This window comes from Miniopterus schreibersii (genome assembly GCF_964146895.1).
Source record: "Miniopterus schreibersii genome assembly, chromosome: 5".
In the NCBI taxonomy this organism is placed as follows: domain Eukaryota; kingdom Metazoa; phylum Chordata; class Mammalia; order Chiroptera; family Miniopteridae; genus Miniopterus; species Miniopterus schreibersii.
Genome location: NC_138106.1, coordinates 7,525,265 through 7,542,965, shown reverse-complemented (window position 1 = coordinate 7,542,965; position 17,701 = coordinate 7,525,265). Strand labels below are relative to the sequence as shown.

Below are 17,701 nucleotides of genomic sequence, written 5' to 3'. Positions count from 1 at the left end.
ATCTTCCTAGGACATTGCCTCAAGTGGGAAAACTCCACAGAAAACAAAGGGGACAATTTAAAATACAATGTTTAATGTTAGGGAAATCTTTCAATTCAGACACTTCCCATCTCAAGAACGGCATTCCAAAAATATTTAACTTTATATTTAATTGTCAGTATATATAATTTTAAAAAATCAAATCTGCTATAATTATAACAATTTAAACCAATGATAATGTCACTTATTTTAAAATGTCACTGTGATACTCCAGAAATTCATCCTTTGCAATTATTTAAATTTAGGCTAAAATTCAGTGTATTTTAAAGGGTGAAGAGTATGTAATTTTTACAAGCATCTTGGTGATGTCAGTAAAAAGGGTTGGATTAACCGCTGGTAAGCTATTTGCTAGAAGTAGAATTGCTGGGTTATGGGTTATGAATGTTCCACTTACAAAATGATACCAAATTGTTTTCTGAAGTGTTTGTACCAGCTTATACTTTGGCCAGCAGTTTTGTCAAATTACATACTTTGATTAGCAGTGTGTAAGAGTTCTAGTGGATCTATATCCTCTCCAACACTTGTTATTGTTAGACTTAATTGCCAATCAAATGGGTATGAAGTGATGTATCTTTGTGGTTTTACTTTGCATTTCTCTGATTGTTAATGAGTTTGAGCAGCTTTTCATATGTTTATGAACCTTCTGATTTCCTTTTGTGAAATATCTGGCATATCTCTTACCCATTTTTCTGTTTGGTTGACTTTTAAAATTAATAAACTGTAACACCAGTCCTTTATTGATTATATGCACTGTAAATATCTTCTGTGGCCTGTCTTTTCATTCTTTATGGTGTGTTCTGGTGAACAGAAGTTCTTAATGTAATCTAATTGGAAACTTTTTCTAGCCCTGGAATTGTAGAGACATTCTCCTGTTTTTTTAAAGAAGTTTTAAAATGGTACCTTCCACATTTCAGTTCATAATCCATCTGGTATTGGTTTTTGTGTATGGTGTAGGGCAGTGATGCACATTTCATCCCCCGCCCCCCCCCCAGTGGCTACCGTTGTCCTCATACCATCTATTGAAATGACCCTCTGCTCACCAGTGATCTGCTGAACCACCTCTTTTTCATGTTTACTCTCTCTGTGCATGGGTTTGTTTCTGCCTCGCCTTTCTGTGCCACTTGTCCACTTTTCTATCTCTGTGTTGGTACCACTGTCATAATTATTAATGCTATAGCTTACCAGAAATCTTGGTATCTGGGGGGAACTTGAGTCTCAGCTGTTCTTGGATCTTTGTTCTTGTTTTAAGAATCAGCTTGTCACATGACATGAAAAACTCTTTGGGAATGAATTGGAATTGATTAAATCTGTTTGGGGGAGAATTGAAATCTTTAAGATTTTGAACCTTCCTGTCTGAGGATCTGGTATGTATTTCTATTTATTTAGGTTTTTTAATGTCTCTTGATAGAGTTTTGTAATTTTTTCCATACACATCTAAAATTTTTAAAATGTTGATTCCAATGTTTCTAGTAGTTTTGTTGCTCTTATAAATGGTATTGTTTTTTAAAATTCTGTTTCCTGACTATTGTTCGTAAATAGAAATTTAATGAATTTTTAAATATTGATCTTATCCATCCACTTGATAAACTCTTATTATTTCTAATATATTTTCTGTAATCCTGGTTTATAAATTACAGTATTTATAAATGGTCACACTTTTGGTTCTTTAAATTTTTTCTTTTTTCCCTTAATATGCTGGCATGCTTTTAGATATAAGCTCAATGAAAGTGGTTATGGTTTATTAGGAAGTGATGATAGTGGACATACATGTCTCATTTCTGGTTTTAAAGCGAATGTTACCTCATTAAAACTAATGTTTGTTACCAGTTTTTATAATCTTTATTAAGTTTGGGAAGTCTTTGTGATTTTTGTCACATGCTTTTCTGCATCTGTTGAGAATATCTTGAGTTTTTTCTCCTTTAATCTGTTAAATGTACTGAATTCTAATGAACACATTTTAAAATTCTTAATTCTTACTTTCTTTCCTGAGATAAACCCAAACTGATATTGGTGAGTTGTCTTTTGTGAACTACTGGATTGAGGTTACTACTGTTTTACTTAGGATTTTTGTATCTGTTTATTAGTGAAATCATCTGTCATTTTTCTTTATTGACTGTCTTGTCTGATTTTGATAATAAGATTGCATGTGCCTTATACCATTTAGAGAGTAGGTCCTCTTTTTCTCTTTCCTGGGCCACTTTGAATTGGAGTAATTTGTTTCTTGAAAGTTTGGTGGAATTTACCTGCAAGAGCTAATATTTTTGTGTGTGGAAGTATTGTAAATTGATAATAACTTAGTAGAAATTAGCAATTGAATAATAATAGGACTTCAGATTTTCTGTTTAGTCAGTTTGGTAAGTTTTAGAAATTTGTCCTTTCAATAAAAATTTCAAGTTTATTCGCATCAAGTTCATGTTACTATCTTACTTCCCTTTTAAATCTGGTTTATCTGTAGTTATGTTTCCTTTTCTCATTTTGATTATTATTTGTATGCAACTTCTTTTCTTGATTAGTCTTGCAAAAAGTTTGTCTATTTTATTAATCTTGGCAAGGATTAATTTTTGGCCTAAGTAGTCCTTTCTATTATATTTTTGTTTTTTAGTTCATTGATATCTTTTCTTTTTTACTTATTTTCTTCCCTTTTCTATCTCTGGGTTTATTCTTATATTATTTTTTTCTAACTTAAATTGCATGCTTATTAATTTTCAGCCATTGCTTTTTCCCAGTATAAATATGTAAAGCTATAAACTTCTTCAAAGTTCATTTTTGTTTTATCTAACATGGTTTAATTTCTAGTGTTTTTATTAACTTTCAAACCTTAAGTATTTTTTAAAAAATATGTTTTTATTGATTTCAGAGAGAGGGAGGAAGAGGGAGAGAGAGAAACATCAATGATGAGAGAGAGTCAATAATCTGCTGCCTCCTGCACACCCCCTACTGGGGATGGAGCCTGCAACCAGGACATGTGCCCTGACCGTGACCTCCTGATTTGTAGTTCGATGCTCAACCACTGAGCCATGCCGGCCGGGCTAAATCTAAGTATTTTTAAAATTTCCATTTTGGTTTTCTTCTTTGACTTACATGTTTTTAAATTTTTAAAAATATTTATACATTTTCAGACTTACCTACATTAACCTTTTTTCTTTTTACTCATTTCTTAATTGTTGTCAGAGGACATAATGTGTATTTTGTCTTTTTAAAAAACACATTTGTTTGCCCTTGCTTTTTATGGTCTTGCACGTAGTGAATATGATCGTTCTGTGTGTACTTGTGAAGAGGATGTATTCTCCAGCTGTGTGTACCCATATGTCAAGGTTGTAAATTGTGGTGTTCAGACTGTCTTTTTAAATTTTTGTTTGTTTCACCTGTGATTAATTGAGAGATATGTTGTGGTGTCGCACTGTTACCTTCTAAGAGACTTCCTGTAGTTCTGACATTTTTTCTTTTTATGTATTTTGAGGCTATTTTATTAGATACATGCAACCTTAATGTTTCCTAGCAGATTTAACCTTTTCTATTATGTTGTGATCTTCTCCATTCCTAATTTTGCTTTCTGTCCTTAGGGTCTGTTTTGTCTATACCACCTTTCTTTTGGTGATAATTTACCTGGAATATCCTTTTCCTTAATTTTACTGTCACTTTTTAAAAAATATCTTTATATGTTGTCTCTTATAAGGAACATATTACTGGATTTTTCTTTTAATTTTCTCAGACAGTTTATGTCTTTTATTTGGTATTTTTAAGATGTTAGTTCAGGTTTTTTGGTGGTCAACTCAGTTTTTATCTAAAACACTTTTATTTTACCCTTGTTTCTGAGAGATTGTTTTGATGGGTATACAGTTCTAGGTTGATAGTTTATTATCTGTCTGTATAGTGAAGATATTTTACATGCAAAGTCTGCTGCCAGTTTTATTTATGCCTTTTTGAAGAAAATACTCTTTCTTTTGGCTCCATTGGATGTTCTGTCTTTGACATAACCTTTCACCTCTAAGTCTAGATGGAGATTACTTTTTATTCATCCTCTTTTGGATACCTGTGTTTCCTGATACTGAATTTTATCTTCATAAGGTGCAGCAGATTCTGAGCCCAATGTTCTGTAAATATTGTATCTCCTTGATTGTACCTATTCTCTTCTTCTGGAAGGTTTACTGGATACATATGTATTAGACTGTTTACAGATCACGTACTTCTTATCTTTCATATTATTATTTCCTTGTCTCTTTACCAGAATTTACAGTGCTGGGTAATTTAATCAGGCACATCTTCTAGATCATTAATTTCTTCTTTAACTGTGCCTAATCTCTCTACCCCAGCCATTTTTTCTTTTACTTTTAATAACTACATTTTAAATTTCTAAAAGTTTCACTTAGTTCTTTTTAAGATATAACCAGTCAGTTTTTATAGTCTAATGTTGCTTGTTCCATTTTTTGAACCCGTGGATATTCTGTAGACTGTATCTGGCAATCCCAATGTCTGATGTACTTAGGGGTCTGAATTTATTCTTTGTTTTTTCTGTTGTGTCTCCCCCGTGGTGGATTGTCACCTCCTGTGCCTGGTGATCTTTGGTTATGAACTTCTATCTGATCTTTCTCTGGGAATCTTGAGAGTCTGATAGGAGACTACTTTCCTTATGTTAGGATCTGGATCAGCTTTGGCTGAGGTCAGGGCTTGGATCAGCTTGGGCTGGAGTCAAGGAGTTTTCGTGGGACCACTTTCAGTTCCCTCACTTTGCTTCTGGTCCAGTGCTCAGTGCGTCCTGATTCAACTACTGCTCTTGGCATTACTACATGTAGCTCTTGACCACAGGTTTAGTTCTAGCAAGAGGTTTGTTGCTTTTGTGGGGAAAGGGTGGCTTTGAATGTTCCCTATTTCTACGAACTCAGCAAAATTTAATACATTTTAAAACTAGGACCCACTTTTTTTTTTTTTTTTGCAGTGATAGAGCCCCCCCATTAGTTTATAACTGATGGGATTAGAAGTCATTTACTTTAATATTTAATTTTATTAGTATGTTTAGTTTGTATTAGAAAAGAATTCTATCCTACCACAGGTAAAATTTCTTGGTAAAAATTGAGTTATTTTAAAGAAAAATATCAAATAACAGTACAGGTGGTAGGTGATTTGGCAAAGTTTTCTGCTTCAGAGAATGTGAATAAAAAAATTGGGAAACACTGAGCTAGGGAGTCAAGATTGGTAGGACACAGTTGTACCTTCCAGACCCATAGTGAACCTACAGAGATAAACCTGTGATGACCAGACTGTGAAAACTGCTGTCAAAGGATATGGGCAAGGTGCTCTGGACTTCTAGAGAACAGATGCAGAAATAAACTTGGTGGTAGCAAGATCAGGAAATGCTCCCTGGAAATCTAGTATTATGGTAGGCATTATGTGCTTGCAGAATAAGGTTTGTTTAGGAATGCAGGCAGTTGTTGAATATGATTGGCTTGTAAGTTGAGTTTCATGGAGTGACTGGAGACAAAAGCAGAAACAGGATCACAGAAGACGTTCTGTGCTATAGTAGCGAATTTGGACTTTATTCTGAAGATGAAGAGAAGCTGTTGAATGATTTTAAGCAGTAAAATGTTATCATTTTAGAGGATGCCAAGAGTGAAGGCAAGTTATCAGTTAGGAGACTGCTTGTTGAATTTGTTCAGAGGAGAAAGATGAAGAAGCTACAACTAAGGCAGTGGCCCTGGGCATGAAGAGGTGTATGTGTGCTAATTTTAGATTTCTTAGGGGACCAGAAATGACAAGACTTTGTGGTTGGTTAAGTAGAAATGTTGAAGGAAACTGGGGAGTCCAGAATGACCCTCAGGTTTCTGGTTTGGGTAAAGCAGGTGACATGTAGAGCAATTAACTGATGATATACAGAAAGAGAAAAGAACCTTTTTTTTTTTTTTTTTTGAGGAAAAAGATTTTTGCTTTTGAACTTACTGAATCTGAGAGGCTTGTGGGACATGTTGGTTAAATCCAGTAGCAGTTGAGAGGGTCTGGAAGTCATGAGATGCAACCCAGTGTGGAGAGCTTCGAGAGTCTTGAGTATTTGGACATTTCAGCCATCATGTGCTAGAGTATAGTATAAACAGTGGTTTATAAACACTTTTTTGAATAGTTAGGAATTTGATGTGTATGAAAAGCATACATTGTACATCAAACCTATGACATCATGGATTATCACTTAGGCCGAGTGAGACCAATAAAAAAAATACCAAGTAAATAAAAATACATGTGATAATGTGGAAATGGCAAAAATCATGGTGAAGCTATGCAAATGATGGAAGTTCAGAAAGTACTGTTTTAAGCCATGGGTATGGTGGATAAGATCACCCAAGGAGAGAGTGAGTGTGAAAAGAAAAGAGAGTTGACATTTGGGTGGCGGGGAATGGAGACGAAGAGCCCATGGCAACTGAGGAAGCGCAGCCAGAAGAATAGGAGGAGAACCAGAAGATGGTCTCTGGAGTCCAGATGAAGAGTTCTGAAAAAGAGGAAGTGTTCATCAGCGTCAAGTAAGTTGTAAGCTGAAAAGTGCTCTTTGCACTTAGCAATTAAGGTAGATTATTTAGCTGGAAGCATCCAAACAATGGATTTTAAAAATACTCATCTAATAGTAATGTTAATGATAGTTGATATTTATAGCAGTTCCTATATGCCATGTACTATTCTAAGCACTTTAAATGTGTTAACTGATTAGTCAGGTAGTACTGCTATCTTCATTTGATACTTGAGGAAATTGAAGAACAGAGGAGAGGTTAAGTAACTTGCCCAAGATCACACACTCAGGAAGTGGGAGAGCCAGGATTCAAGGCCGAGCAGTCTGATTCCAGAGTCCCTGCTCGTAACCACTATGCCACATTGCCTCTCTGGTTAAAACAAAATAGAAAATAAAAATTATACCAGTCTTCTAATTACAGCATAGTTGGTATAGGGTGTGGTATTAGTGAGATCTGCCAGGCTGTTATGTCACGGTGGCTCAGTCTGCCAGAAGTGAGCCCATTAATTGTATCACATTCGATGCCATCATGGCGATGTGTGGGCTGTGACAGACGGTTCTTGGCTTTCTCTGTGTTTACATACAAAAAAAATTTGTAAGACAAACAAGTTTAAAAGTGTATGTATTTCCAAGGATAGCATAGATTCCATATTATATGCCATACTTTGGGTGCTAAAATGTCTTTTTATTTTTTCCAGTAATTTTCCACTTTTGGAGTTAAATTCTAAACTCTGGAAATATTGATGATCTAGAACAGGTCAGGCTGCAGACATTGTATTTAATCAATCTGTTGTAGAAGGTCACTAATGACCTTATTAAAAGTGGAAACCCAATTGTAGAAACAAAGTAAATGAGAATGGAGGATTTGAATGGGAGAGATGGGAAGGAGAGCCCTTGATGAGGTTGCAGAATGTCTGGGTAGGAGGTAGGAGAGACTAGAGCTAGAATGACTTAGTTGTGGTCAGAGGAGCTAATCAGAGTTAGATTTAAAAACCAGTCAGACCTGGGCAGTGATCTGGCGTATGGCCTTGGGAAGGAAGAGCCTAGGTGAAGTGTGGGCAGTGAAGGAGGTAGTTAAACTGCAAGGCCAGGGTCTTGAAGGGGTCATCTTCATCGGCCTCTGTGTGTCTGGGATGATGATAGAATTTGGAGGAGAGGGGAACAGTCTGAACTAGTCAATGTTCTTAAGCATGACAACAACCAGGAGGTAACTAGCTGGCAATGACAAGAAAAAGTAGCTATAGTAAAATGTAGTGTTTGAGAGGGGAGACTGGAATCAGAGAACCAAGGATTGAATCCTTCCTAGCTTGGTGACCTTGAGCAAATTACTTAATTTTACCCAGAATGTTTCCCATTGTACAGTGCAGGTGATGGTAATTGAACCTGAGAAGACTTGCTGTGAGAGTTGAGGGGATGCATGTGAAACCCTTGGAACATGTGACAGACAGTACAGAGAGTTTGTTAGGAAGATTGTTCTTTGCTTCTGATTCTTTGAGGTTTTCATACAGCAAATTGGACCTAATGAGAAGGGTTAATTAAAGAAACAGATTTGTGTTTCAAGACATAATAGTGGTCTTGCTTAGGAAAACAAAGTCGGTTTGTCCTAACAATAGTGAGAAAATAGTAGTGAAGCAAAAAGGTGTAAAAAAAAATGGTGGTGATGGTGTTGATGATGATAGGAAAAGAAAGCCGTTATTTGGGCAAGAGTTAGAAGTAATAAAATGCTGCATTTTTCGGAGGTGGGTAGGTTGTGTAACTTTTCTTTGAAAGCTATAAATCTTTATTATTGAACTTTCCTCAGAGAAAAAAACCTTAGTTTGAAACTCTAGCCCTAAGTCTCTTTTTTCCCCATTGAAATAATTATTTTTAAAATGTGATTGTTGTTAATGAGAAGGTTTTTGCCTACCTTGCAATCTAGCTGTTGTAGTTGTGAGAGTGTTGGAGCAGTGACTGTAAGGAAGGAGAGGGAAGGTCTGGATGCGGCTGTGGGGAATTAAGAGATCGACAGACTCACCCTGTGCCACTTTGGCTGTGCCCCTTTGCCTGAGACAGAAACACACTGACACTGAGGGATGGATAGGAGAATATGAGCAGCTGATAGGAAACTGTTTTCTCAGTGGAGTCAGGATTTAGTTCTGGCAGGAGGTTGAGAATGTAGCAGTTTGTGTGTTGTGAAAGAATGTGTTTCACAGGATACAGTAAAAGCAGATGGCATAAAAGGACAGCAGTGGAAAGATGTCTTGTTCACTCAGCAAACACTTATTTGAGGGACTTACCAGGTGCTAGGCACATACAAAGATGAGTAAGATGCCCTTAATTTTCCTCCATCTAAAAGAGACATGTAAACAAATCAATTCAGAGTAGAGATCGGTGACTCTGAATTTGAGGAAAAGAAGAAATAGATTAAACTGATATTTGAAGAGACTCGGGGAGAGAATTGCAGAATGAGAACAAGAATCTTCCAGAGAGTTTAGTGTTCTTTCGGAGTAGTTCCTTGGGACATAAGTTCCAAGTGTTTTTCTAAAATATCATAGAAGCCAGGAAAACTGCTTCTCAGATCTCACGTGATTTAATCACTGATTTGGGTTTGTGTTTTTCCTTAGGATGGTGCACCATGGACGATTTTGCCCTGGAAGATTGCACTGTAGCAGATTATGCCTGCTTAGAAGATGGCCCTTATGTGGACGATTGTGTCTTTGCTCCCGAATTTATGTCTAATGATTATGTTCGTGTGACTCAACTTTACTGTGATGGGGTGGTAAGTAGATTAGTTATCTTTTTGTTTTTAACATTGTGTCTTCTTAAAGGTTTTTATTTATTTTTATTTTATTTTTTTAAGATGGTAATAGGAAAGTCTTTTTTTTGTTGTTAAATATATCTTTATTGATTTCAGGGAGAGAGAGAGAAACAACGATGAGAGAGTTGTCATTGATCGGCTGCCTCCTGCATGCCCCCTGCTGGGATTCGGGCCCACAACCTGGGCATGTGCCCTTGACTGGGAATTGAACCTGAGACTCTTCAGTGCACGGGCTGATGCTCTAACCACTGAGCAACTCCAGTCAGGGCGTTACAATTGTTTGTTTCTTGTGATGAGAATTTTTGAGATTTACCTCTTACAAGATTTTTTATTTAGAACTGTCTGAATATAGGTATTTTTGTGCTGAGTTTTTACAGGGAGTTATACATGCTTTTGAAGAGGTGATTTCTGAAGGGAAAGTAAAGCAGTGCCTAAACAGCAAGAATGTGTAGTGCCAGAGAAAGTGATGAAAGTGTGTTTCTGCCTGAGATTAGAAAAGCTCTCAGGGGCCCTGCCAGGTGTGGCTCAGCGGTTGAGCGTCCACCTAGAATCCAGGTGAGCTGGGTTCGATTCCTGGTTAGGGCCCATGCCCAGTCGGGGGCGTGCAGGAAGCAGCCGATCAATGACTCATCATAGATGTTTCTATCTCTCTGTCTCTCTCCTTTCCTGTCTCTGAAATCAATAAAGATATATTTTAAAAAAAAGCTCTCAGGGAAACTGGGAAAAAGGCTGAGACATTTTGGTTGAAGATGCTGTATTCAAAGTGTATAAATAAATGTGCACTGAAATTTTTTAGTTTAGTATTAATAATCCTAATATTAAAAATCAAGAACTGTACTTTTGTATCTTATCAGACACAAATCAAAAGTGTTTGTTTTCTGTTGTGTTTTTTTAGGGTAGGCAGTATAAAGATTATGCCAAAAGTGAGAGAAACTTAGGTGAGTACACTAGTATTTTAACTTTAATTGGTTGAAAGACTATCAAGGGAAGTTCATCCTTTCACATCAATATAACAGGCTTACATAGCTCTTAAAAATTTATTCTTGCCATTCTTTTTGTCTAGAAACTAAAACCTTTCTTTTTTTAAAATAGAGTTTTAGCTGACACTTAAATATTCTTAATATCTAACAGGTTGCAATATTTTATCCATTCATTTCTTACTTTTCCATAACCATTTTTTGCTTTTTCCCTTTTAACACTGTTGATTGATTCCAAAATGAGGCACACAATATTAATTTACTTTTTTTTAAATTAAGAATTCGACATCTGCAGTATGTGGTGTAGTAAACCAATTTCTGTCCTGCGAGATTACTGTGATGCCATCAAAATACACATCTTCTGGCCACTTCTGTTTCAACATCAGCACAGTTCTGTAATATCACGGTTGTATCCCTGTGTGGAGGCCGCGTAAGTTACTGCATTAGTCATTTTGTATAAACATGGTAAGCGTGTCACCCAGTACTGAGGAGCGCCAAGTACAATGGAAGGCTATGTCTTATGCTTGTATACTCTTCAACTTTACTCTTGTTTATAGAGTGGGGAAAGTTAATACTTGGGATTTGGACGTGAATGAATAGTCATGGTACCATTACATGTAATGAATGAAATTCTGAAGAGCATTAAATGTTAAATTTGAAACTGAGTAAGAAAAGTTAATATGCTTGTTTATAAATATCAGCATTGTATACAAGAAAGGAAAGGGGATAGTATTTTATCCACTTAATAACCAACTTATTGTTACCTAGAACAAAGAAACCAGAGTACTTAGAGGTGTAACATGCAGTTAAGTGTAAAGTTTAATGAATTTTTATATATGAGAACCTAATCTTTTAAAAAATAAATTTGTCTTTAAGTAGTTCTCATGCTTCTGAGATAAGTTTGAAGAAATTACAATATCTTGAGTTGATGGAAGATATTGTGGATTTGGCAAAGAAAGTTGCGGTAAGTGGTAGAGCATGGCTTTTTCCTCTTCTATTTAAAGGATATAAGTATTTATATTGTGTCAGGCTTATGTTACTAATTTATAATGGTTAACAGGTTTAGTTTTGGTTAACCTGAGATTATTCTGCTATCCATGAGTTTGTGCTATGTATTTGGCAGATCAGGTAGATGACTCTTTTCATGGTTCTAAAATGACATGTTAAGAACCAGACCTGCTCACTGTCATTAAAGGATAGAAATTGGAATTTGTCTCAACTGAAAGTGTGCTCCTGGTTCACAGAAACCTTTGTCCTAGGTTCTGAAAGTGAGGGATTCTGCCTTGTAACGTAAAATCACGCCACTGCCACCACTAACAACAAATATTTTTACCTTGGGGTAACCTTAACATGTCATATTGAGGAGGTGTCCTTGTATTGCACTGAGGGTTTTTTTCATTTAGAGTCACTTGATAATTTTTTGTATTTCAATTGATTATGGAGCCAAGTGGTTTTTTTGGTTATTACTCTGATTGCAAACTTAAATTTAGAAAGGGCATTTGATGTTGATTTCCTGCTGATCATCCTTCGTAGTGACTTATATCAGCCAGTGTATTTTTATGAAAAATCTAGGTATAATTAACTTTAAAATTCATACATCTAGAAGTGACGCTGAACCATTTTATCATTAGAACCCAATGTAAGACTATTTCTGAATTCTTGTTTTAGGGTCCTTGAGAGGTAAACTGAGCATGAAAGTGCTTGTGGGATGTGGACTACTATGTATATATGTGTTCTTAAAATGTAGGGTTTTGTTGTGTATTGAAAACTTCAAGTATAATTGACTGAATAAGGTAAAAAACTGTTTTGTACTTTTTTTTTCTCCAGAATGACTCATTCTTTATTGGGGGTTTACTGAAGATTGGTTATAAAATAGAAAATGTAAGTGTTAAACATAGGAATCCAGCACAACCACTGTGAGTAAATGGCTGTTGCCTCACTGCTCCTTGCCCATGTCTGGGTCCACGTAGTGCGTGTTTTGTGTGGAGTGTTTGGTAGTATTGATTTCTATATTTTGCTTAAGCTCTCTGCTTATTTTAGGAGTTTACATCATTTTCATTATTTCCCCCTATACCTAGTATCATTTTGAGCCTCTTTTACATTCTTTTTGATTCTTTTTTCTCTTTTAGATTATTTACCTGGCATATGTTCTCCCAAATGAAATTATTAGGTCCCTGGTATGAACATGTTTTGCTCTATAATTACTAGATAATCTTCACATACAATGATAAACCAGTTTTTAATGGTGTTGGTAACATAATACTTCTACATGTTCCCCTTAGCCTAACATCAGCATCAATAACACCACTATTTAATTTCTGAAGTCATTTCAGACCCTAGAAGTACAAATAATGGTTCTGTGAAGATCATTGCACTGAGTGCTCATTTGCCCAGCCACATCCTCCTCTCATTTATCTCCTATTCTTCTGTTTGCCAGACCATTTAAATACATAATCCCTTTAGTGAACCTAATCTATACCTTTAACTTTGAGGTAAGGATGGAAGTCCTAGTATAGATGAGATCTCAGACCTGATGTTCATCTTGTATTATTGCACTCTTCTGCTACCCTGGGCTGCCTCTAGGTGGGTTGTAGACCTCAACTGTCAGGTCTGTAATCATTGCAGAAGCATCTTGAGATCTGAGGGTAGCCCAAGGTTGCCTGAAGATGTAACATACATGGGTCCAGCTAGTCTAGGTTCTGTGTTAGAGTAATGAAACTATGAGGTTACAAGTTTCATATTAAGAATCTGAAATACTATATAAGATAAATTTATAATGCCACATGCAAATTTAGAATTAATATAGAAATCACATTCTACATCCCTCTTTTTGAAACAGAAAATATTGGTAATGGAAGAAGCTTTGAATTGGGTGAAATACACAGGCGATGTAACAATTCTACCTAAATTAGGAGCAGTTGACAATTGTTGGCCAATGTTAAGTATTTTCTTTACTGAATGTAAGTATAAATGCTTTAAATTGTTACTTTAACTCAGTTTTTAAAGGTATTATTTGGGAACATGGAATGTATAGTTGTGATTTCTTATTTATCTTAGGATTTTAGAAAATGTTTTTCTCTGAGTAAGAGAAAAGCCTGCATAAGAGAATTTTAACCTTGTACTTAGTTTTATTCTGTATTTCCTGTCTTAATGATTTCTATGACATGTTTTAAATGTTTTGCCAGATAGATATCATAAGTTATTATATATAATATCCAAAGAAAGAGACCACAGCTAGGGCTCATATATTCTCACTAGTAAGAGAAATAAGTGATAGAGCTAATATTATAATTTTTATTTCCCTGATGAATCTTATTCTTATGTATGATGAAACTGCCTTATATATATATTTTTTACTTTGTGAAATACTTTTCTCTAAAGCATTTGAATGTTAGCAGTGTTTTTATAGTCCAGTTATAGGAATCTTGGAACAGGAATTATTTGGCTCTTCAGTAGATAATGATAAGAATTTGCCATCTCTCCAGTGAGAAGAGGGCAGATTTTGTATTATTGATCTAAATATTGGAGAAAATTAAGCTTAAACATGAAGACAGGTTCTTCTGATAGGTTTAGTAGACATTGGGCTGTATTCAAGTGGGCCTCTCTGTTATTGAGGCCTTCAATTATAGTCTAGATTTTAGGATAGAAGTAGAGGACCAGTATCATGTATTGGGCACCCATGTGGGCTCACTTTTGACTCTCTGTCTCTGTTCTCTCTTCTTTATAATATCTCTGCAAGGTGGCTGTGGTTATCCCTACTTTAGAAATGAGCCAACTAAGACTTCGAGAGGTTAAGTGATATTTCTGCAGTCTAGTAAGTAGTGGAACCTAGATGAGAAGTCAGGTCTCTGATCTTAAAGCCCAGGTTTCATCCTTCAGTCTTGCTCTGTTTCTTAGTGTTACTTTACTTCATTTGGTGACTTACCCAAATCCTTTCTTGAATCTTAAGTTTTAGGTACTCCTTTTGCCATTGAAATGATTGTGTTTATCTAGAGGTGTAACTAACTACAGTTTTGTTGCGATAAAATTATTATTATTTACCTCTTTAGAAAAATCTTACTTTAGAACAGTTTAAAATACAAAAAATGAGGTCTGGCAAACTTTTAATGTAAATTTTGGTTACTACCTATAGCATTTTAATTAGTTTATTAAATTTATATAAGAATAGTCTTTCAAGTAAAGTCTCATTTTAACATTTCATTCAGGAGAGTCAGATGTTGAATTAAGACTTAAAATTTTTCCTTTTGCCATATTAAATACTTCTTAGAAAGTGATTTTACAAGATATTTTCAGACATTTTTGTTGAACATTGTACCAGGTACAGCATAGATGCTCAGATATTATTTGTTCAATTGACTTAAATAATTATGAAGCCCATTTGGAATATGTTACAATAGAGCATTTGTTGTAGCTACAATTAGAACTAATGTAATAATAAAGTGTTTTCTTAATGCTAGAAATCAGATTGATTAGATTCATAGCATTAATGAATCTAATGTTATGAGTTATTTTTAAGTATATTATTTGATACATGTAAAAGATTACAAGAAACATGTTATTTAGAAAGTATAATAACATAATGAACTTCATGGACTCACATAACCTAAGAATTAGAACATTAACAATGCCATTTTTTTTAAAACAAATGTTCTCTCACTTTCTCCTAAAAATAAAATACAGACAAGTATCACATAACAAAAGTTGTAACAGAAAACTGCAATATGCTTGAAGAATTTAAAAGGCAAAATTGTGCGGAGTGTATAGAGGTGAGAAAAAATATTTACTTGTAAGTATATTTTAAGATTTGCTTGTTAGAACTTTTATTAACGCTCAGAGAAAGTTCAATAAAACTGCTATCTGACAATATATAAGGAGCTACTATAAAATTCAATAACATGTTTGAGGGAAATTTTAATAAATTTTTATTGGAATATTTATTTTTTGGAAGAGGAAAACATCTTGAGAATTTTCTAATGTAGACTTTAAAAGAGTTAATCAAAAATTAAAATTTGATTTTTTTTAAAATTAAAAGGCTCTTAATTAGATTTTCTTTGGTAACAGCATTATTGAGATGTAATTCACATACCATACAGTTCACTCATAAGAAAGACGATTTTAGCTAAGTTTTTAAAATAGCACTTAGAAGAATATTTAATGTTCTATTTAATTTGCTAACTAAAGCCATTGATGTGATCCAGTTTATTTTAGTTAATTTATTTTGAAAATTTGAGTGTTTGAAGTCAGTTTTAGTTCTATCTGGAGCATCTTTGATTTCCATTTGATTTCATTCTTCCTAACTCTGTTGCCTCTTTTTCTGGCAGTTAATCTAATCAACATTGCCTGTATGTGTTATTGGTTTATATATTGCTTTGTAAGCACCCAAGTTTATTGAACAATATCACACTTTCTAACCTAAAATTAAAGGTCTACCTTGCATCTGTTTTTACCCTGCCATATGTCAGGCTTACTAAGTATATATAAACGTGGACCTGCTAAGTACTGTGCACAAGCAGATCGACTGTTAAAGATACCTATAATGTGATGATTTTGTTTACTTTTTCATATTCTTTTAACAAAGTTAGCATTCAGTCATTTGAGACAGATTTCTTTAAATATACATACCAAAATATTGAGTTTAGCATTTTCATTTTCTACATAAATAACCCCTCAGGGTTATTTCTGATAGCAAAGACAGAAACCCAGGTCCCATTTTTCCTACGTATGGGTGTTCTTGATTGTCTTTGCAGTTAATTGATAAGTCTTCTTTCACCTTGGTTTCTCAGCAAGGAGAACTAATGAAAATGAGAGGAAATGAAGAGTTTTCCAAAGAAAGATTTGATGTAGCTATTATCTACTACAGCAGAGCCATTGAATATAGGTAAGAGCTAAACAGAACAATGAAATCCATTTTATGTGACAGATCAAATTCAAATGCTAGTGAGGGGAAATAAAAGATGAGGATTTGGAGAATATCTTCAGCTTACTATGCAGAGTAGTTTCTCCTCATAGGCATTAGAAGCATTAGAGATAGTCTGAGTATATAAACTTAATCCAATAGTATAACTCAAGTCAGGCAAAATTGTGAATTCAGTTTTGCCTGCCTCTGTTTTCTTTCAAGCTGTCTATATAGACTCATATGTTCTTGCTTGTTTTCATTTCGCCTTCAGCTGATTTCTTCCAAATTATTAACTGATCAGAAAGGGTTAGTTACTAGTAATTATGATATCACCCATTCATGGATTTTTGTTTTCTAAGGGAACTTTTAAAGGATAATGGTTGGAATTGTTGAGAGAATGCACGTGTTCCCCACCTTGTCTTCCATTTGCTCAGCTGCTAGAATTTGGTAGCATTTCTGCAAGTGTGCCTCCCTGGCTCCTGTGACATCTTAGCTGCTCCATCTAATATTGTGGCAGCCTTGGGAGGATGTGCTGTAGACAGCTCCTTTCTTTCCTGCCTTGCCAGTCTCCACAGGGAACGAGTGAATCAGGGCTGCTCAGTTCTTCTGAGGAGGTAGAGGGAAAAGGAAGTAAGTTCCAACATGCGTAGCCAGATAAGACTAAAGGGCAGAATTTGAAGTGAAGCTATTAAATTAGCGTTATACAGACTCCTTTGAGCTCTTTGTCAGCGTGGTAGAGTCCTGACTTACATGTATAATTCTGTCCTCTGCAATTCCAGCATTACCTGTAGCTCTAGCTTTTTAATATGTCTCATTTGATCTTCACAACAGCTCTATGAACTAAGCAGAGAAGTAGAAATCTTTATTTCAAATTCAGGGAAGTTGGGGATCATTTAAATGGTTACTCAGGGAGGAAGTGAAGGAACCAGTTAGCCAGTTGGGACTTCAGATCCTGTATTCTTTCTGCTCTGCCACACAGATGTAAAGTTTTTGAAAAAATTTTCATGCCTTACGTTTTCTGTGTGATTTTTGTGTTTCATATGTAATTAGCTTTACTGACTAAACATTATTTCTTTTAAAGTCCTGAAAATCACCTTCTCTATGGTAACCGAGCTCTTTGTTTTCTTCGCACTGGACAGTTCAGGTAAGTTGGTTAGAGTACCGCAGTCACTGAACTATTATACTAAACACCCGTATTTGAGAAGTACTTCTGTTTTGCAGGTATGCATGAAAATCCTTCAATAGTTCTTTGGCAGAAATAGTTCACTTGTTAAAAGAGGGCTTTCTGTAAACTATATATATATAATAACAGTTTCAGCAGTAACTATTCTGATTGAGTGGATAACATGCGTTATTTTAAGTACTTTACATACATTATTTAATTCTCACAATGCCCTTAAGAGGTAAGGTAATGTTATGCTCCACATTTACATTTGGACAGACTGCCGCTAGTAAGTAGTGATGCCAAGATTTGAACACAGATCTTATCTGATGATGTCAGA

General features: G+C 35.0%; 1 protein-coding gene across 15 annotated transcripts in view; it reads left to right on the top strand.

The window, feature by feature from the left end:
- The window catches only part of TTC3 (tetratricopeptide repeat domain 3), a 96,285-nt gene that overhangs the window by 3,395 nt on the left and 75,189 nt on the right, over window positions 1-17,701 (top strand). For 4 of the 15 annotated variants that reach the window (XM_081138057.1, XM_081138058.1, XM_081138049.1 and 1 more), the window contains exons 2-10: window positions 9,133-9,287; window positions 10,222-10,264; window positions 10,583-10,733; window positions 11,180-11,267; window positions 12,131-12,184; window positions 13,143-13,263; window positions 14,984-15,069; window positions 16,087-16,181; window positions 17,281-17,343. The exons of 5 other annotated variants lie outside the window; for them this stretch is intronic. In XM_081138057.1, coding sequence (XP_080994183.1) covers window positions 9,144-9,287; window positions 10,222-10,264; window positions 10,583-10,733; window positions 11,180-11,267; window positions 12,131-12,184; window positions 13,143-13,263; window positions 14,984-15,069; window positions 16,087-16,181; window positions 17,281-17,343 — 845 coding nt within the window. In that variant the 5' untranslated portion in view covers window positions 9,133-9,143. Of the gene's footprint in view, window positions 1-5,585; window positions 6,546-9,132; window positions 9,288-10,221; window positions 10,265-10,582; window positions 10,734-11,179; window positions 11,268-12,130; window positions 12,185-13,142; window positions 13,264-14,061; window positions 14,118-14,983; window positions 15,070-16,086; window positions 16,182-17,280; window positions 17,344-17,701 lie in introns of those variants that run through there. 6 more of the 15 variants (XM_081138056.1, XM_081138061.1, XM_081138060.1 and 3 more) reach the window with 5 other exon arrangements.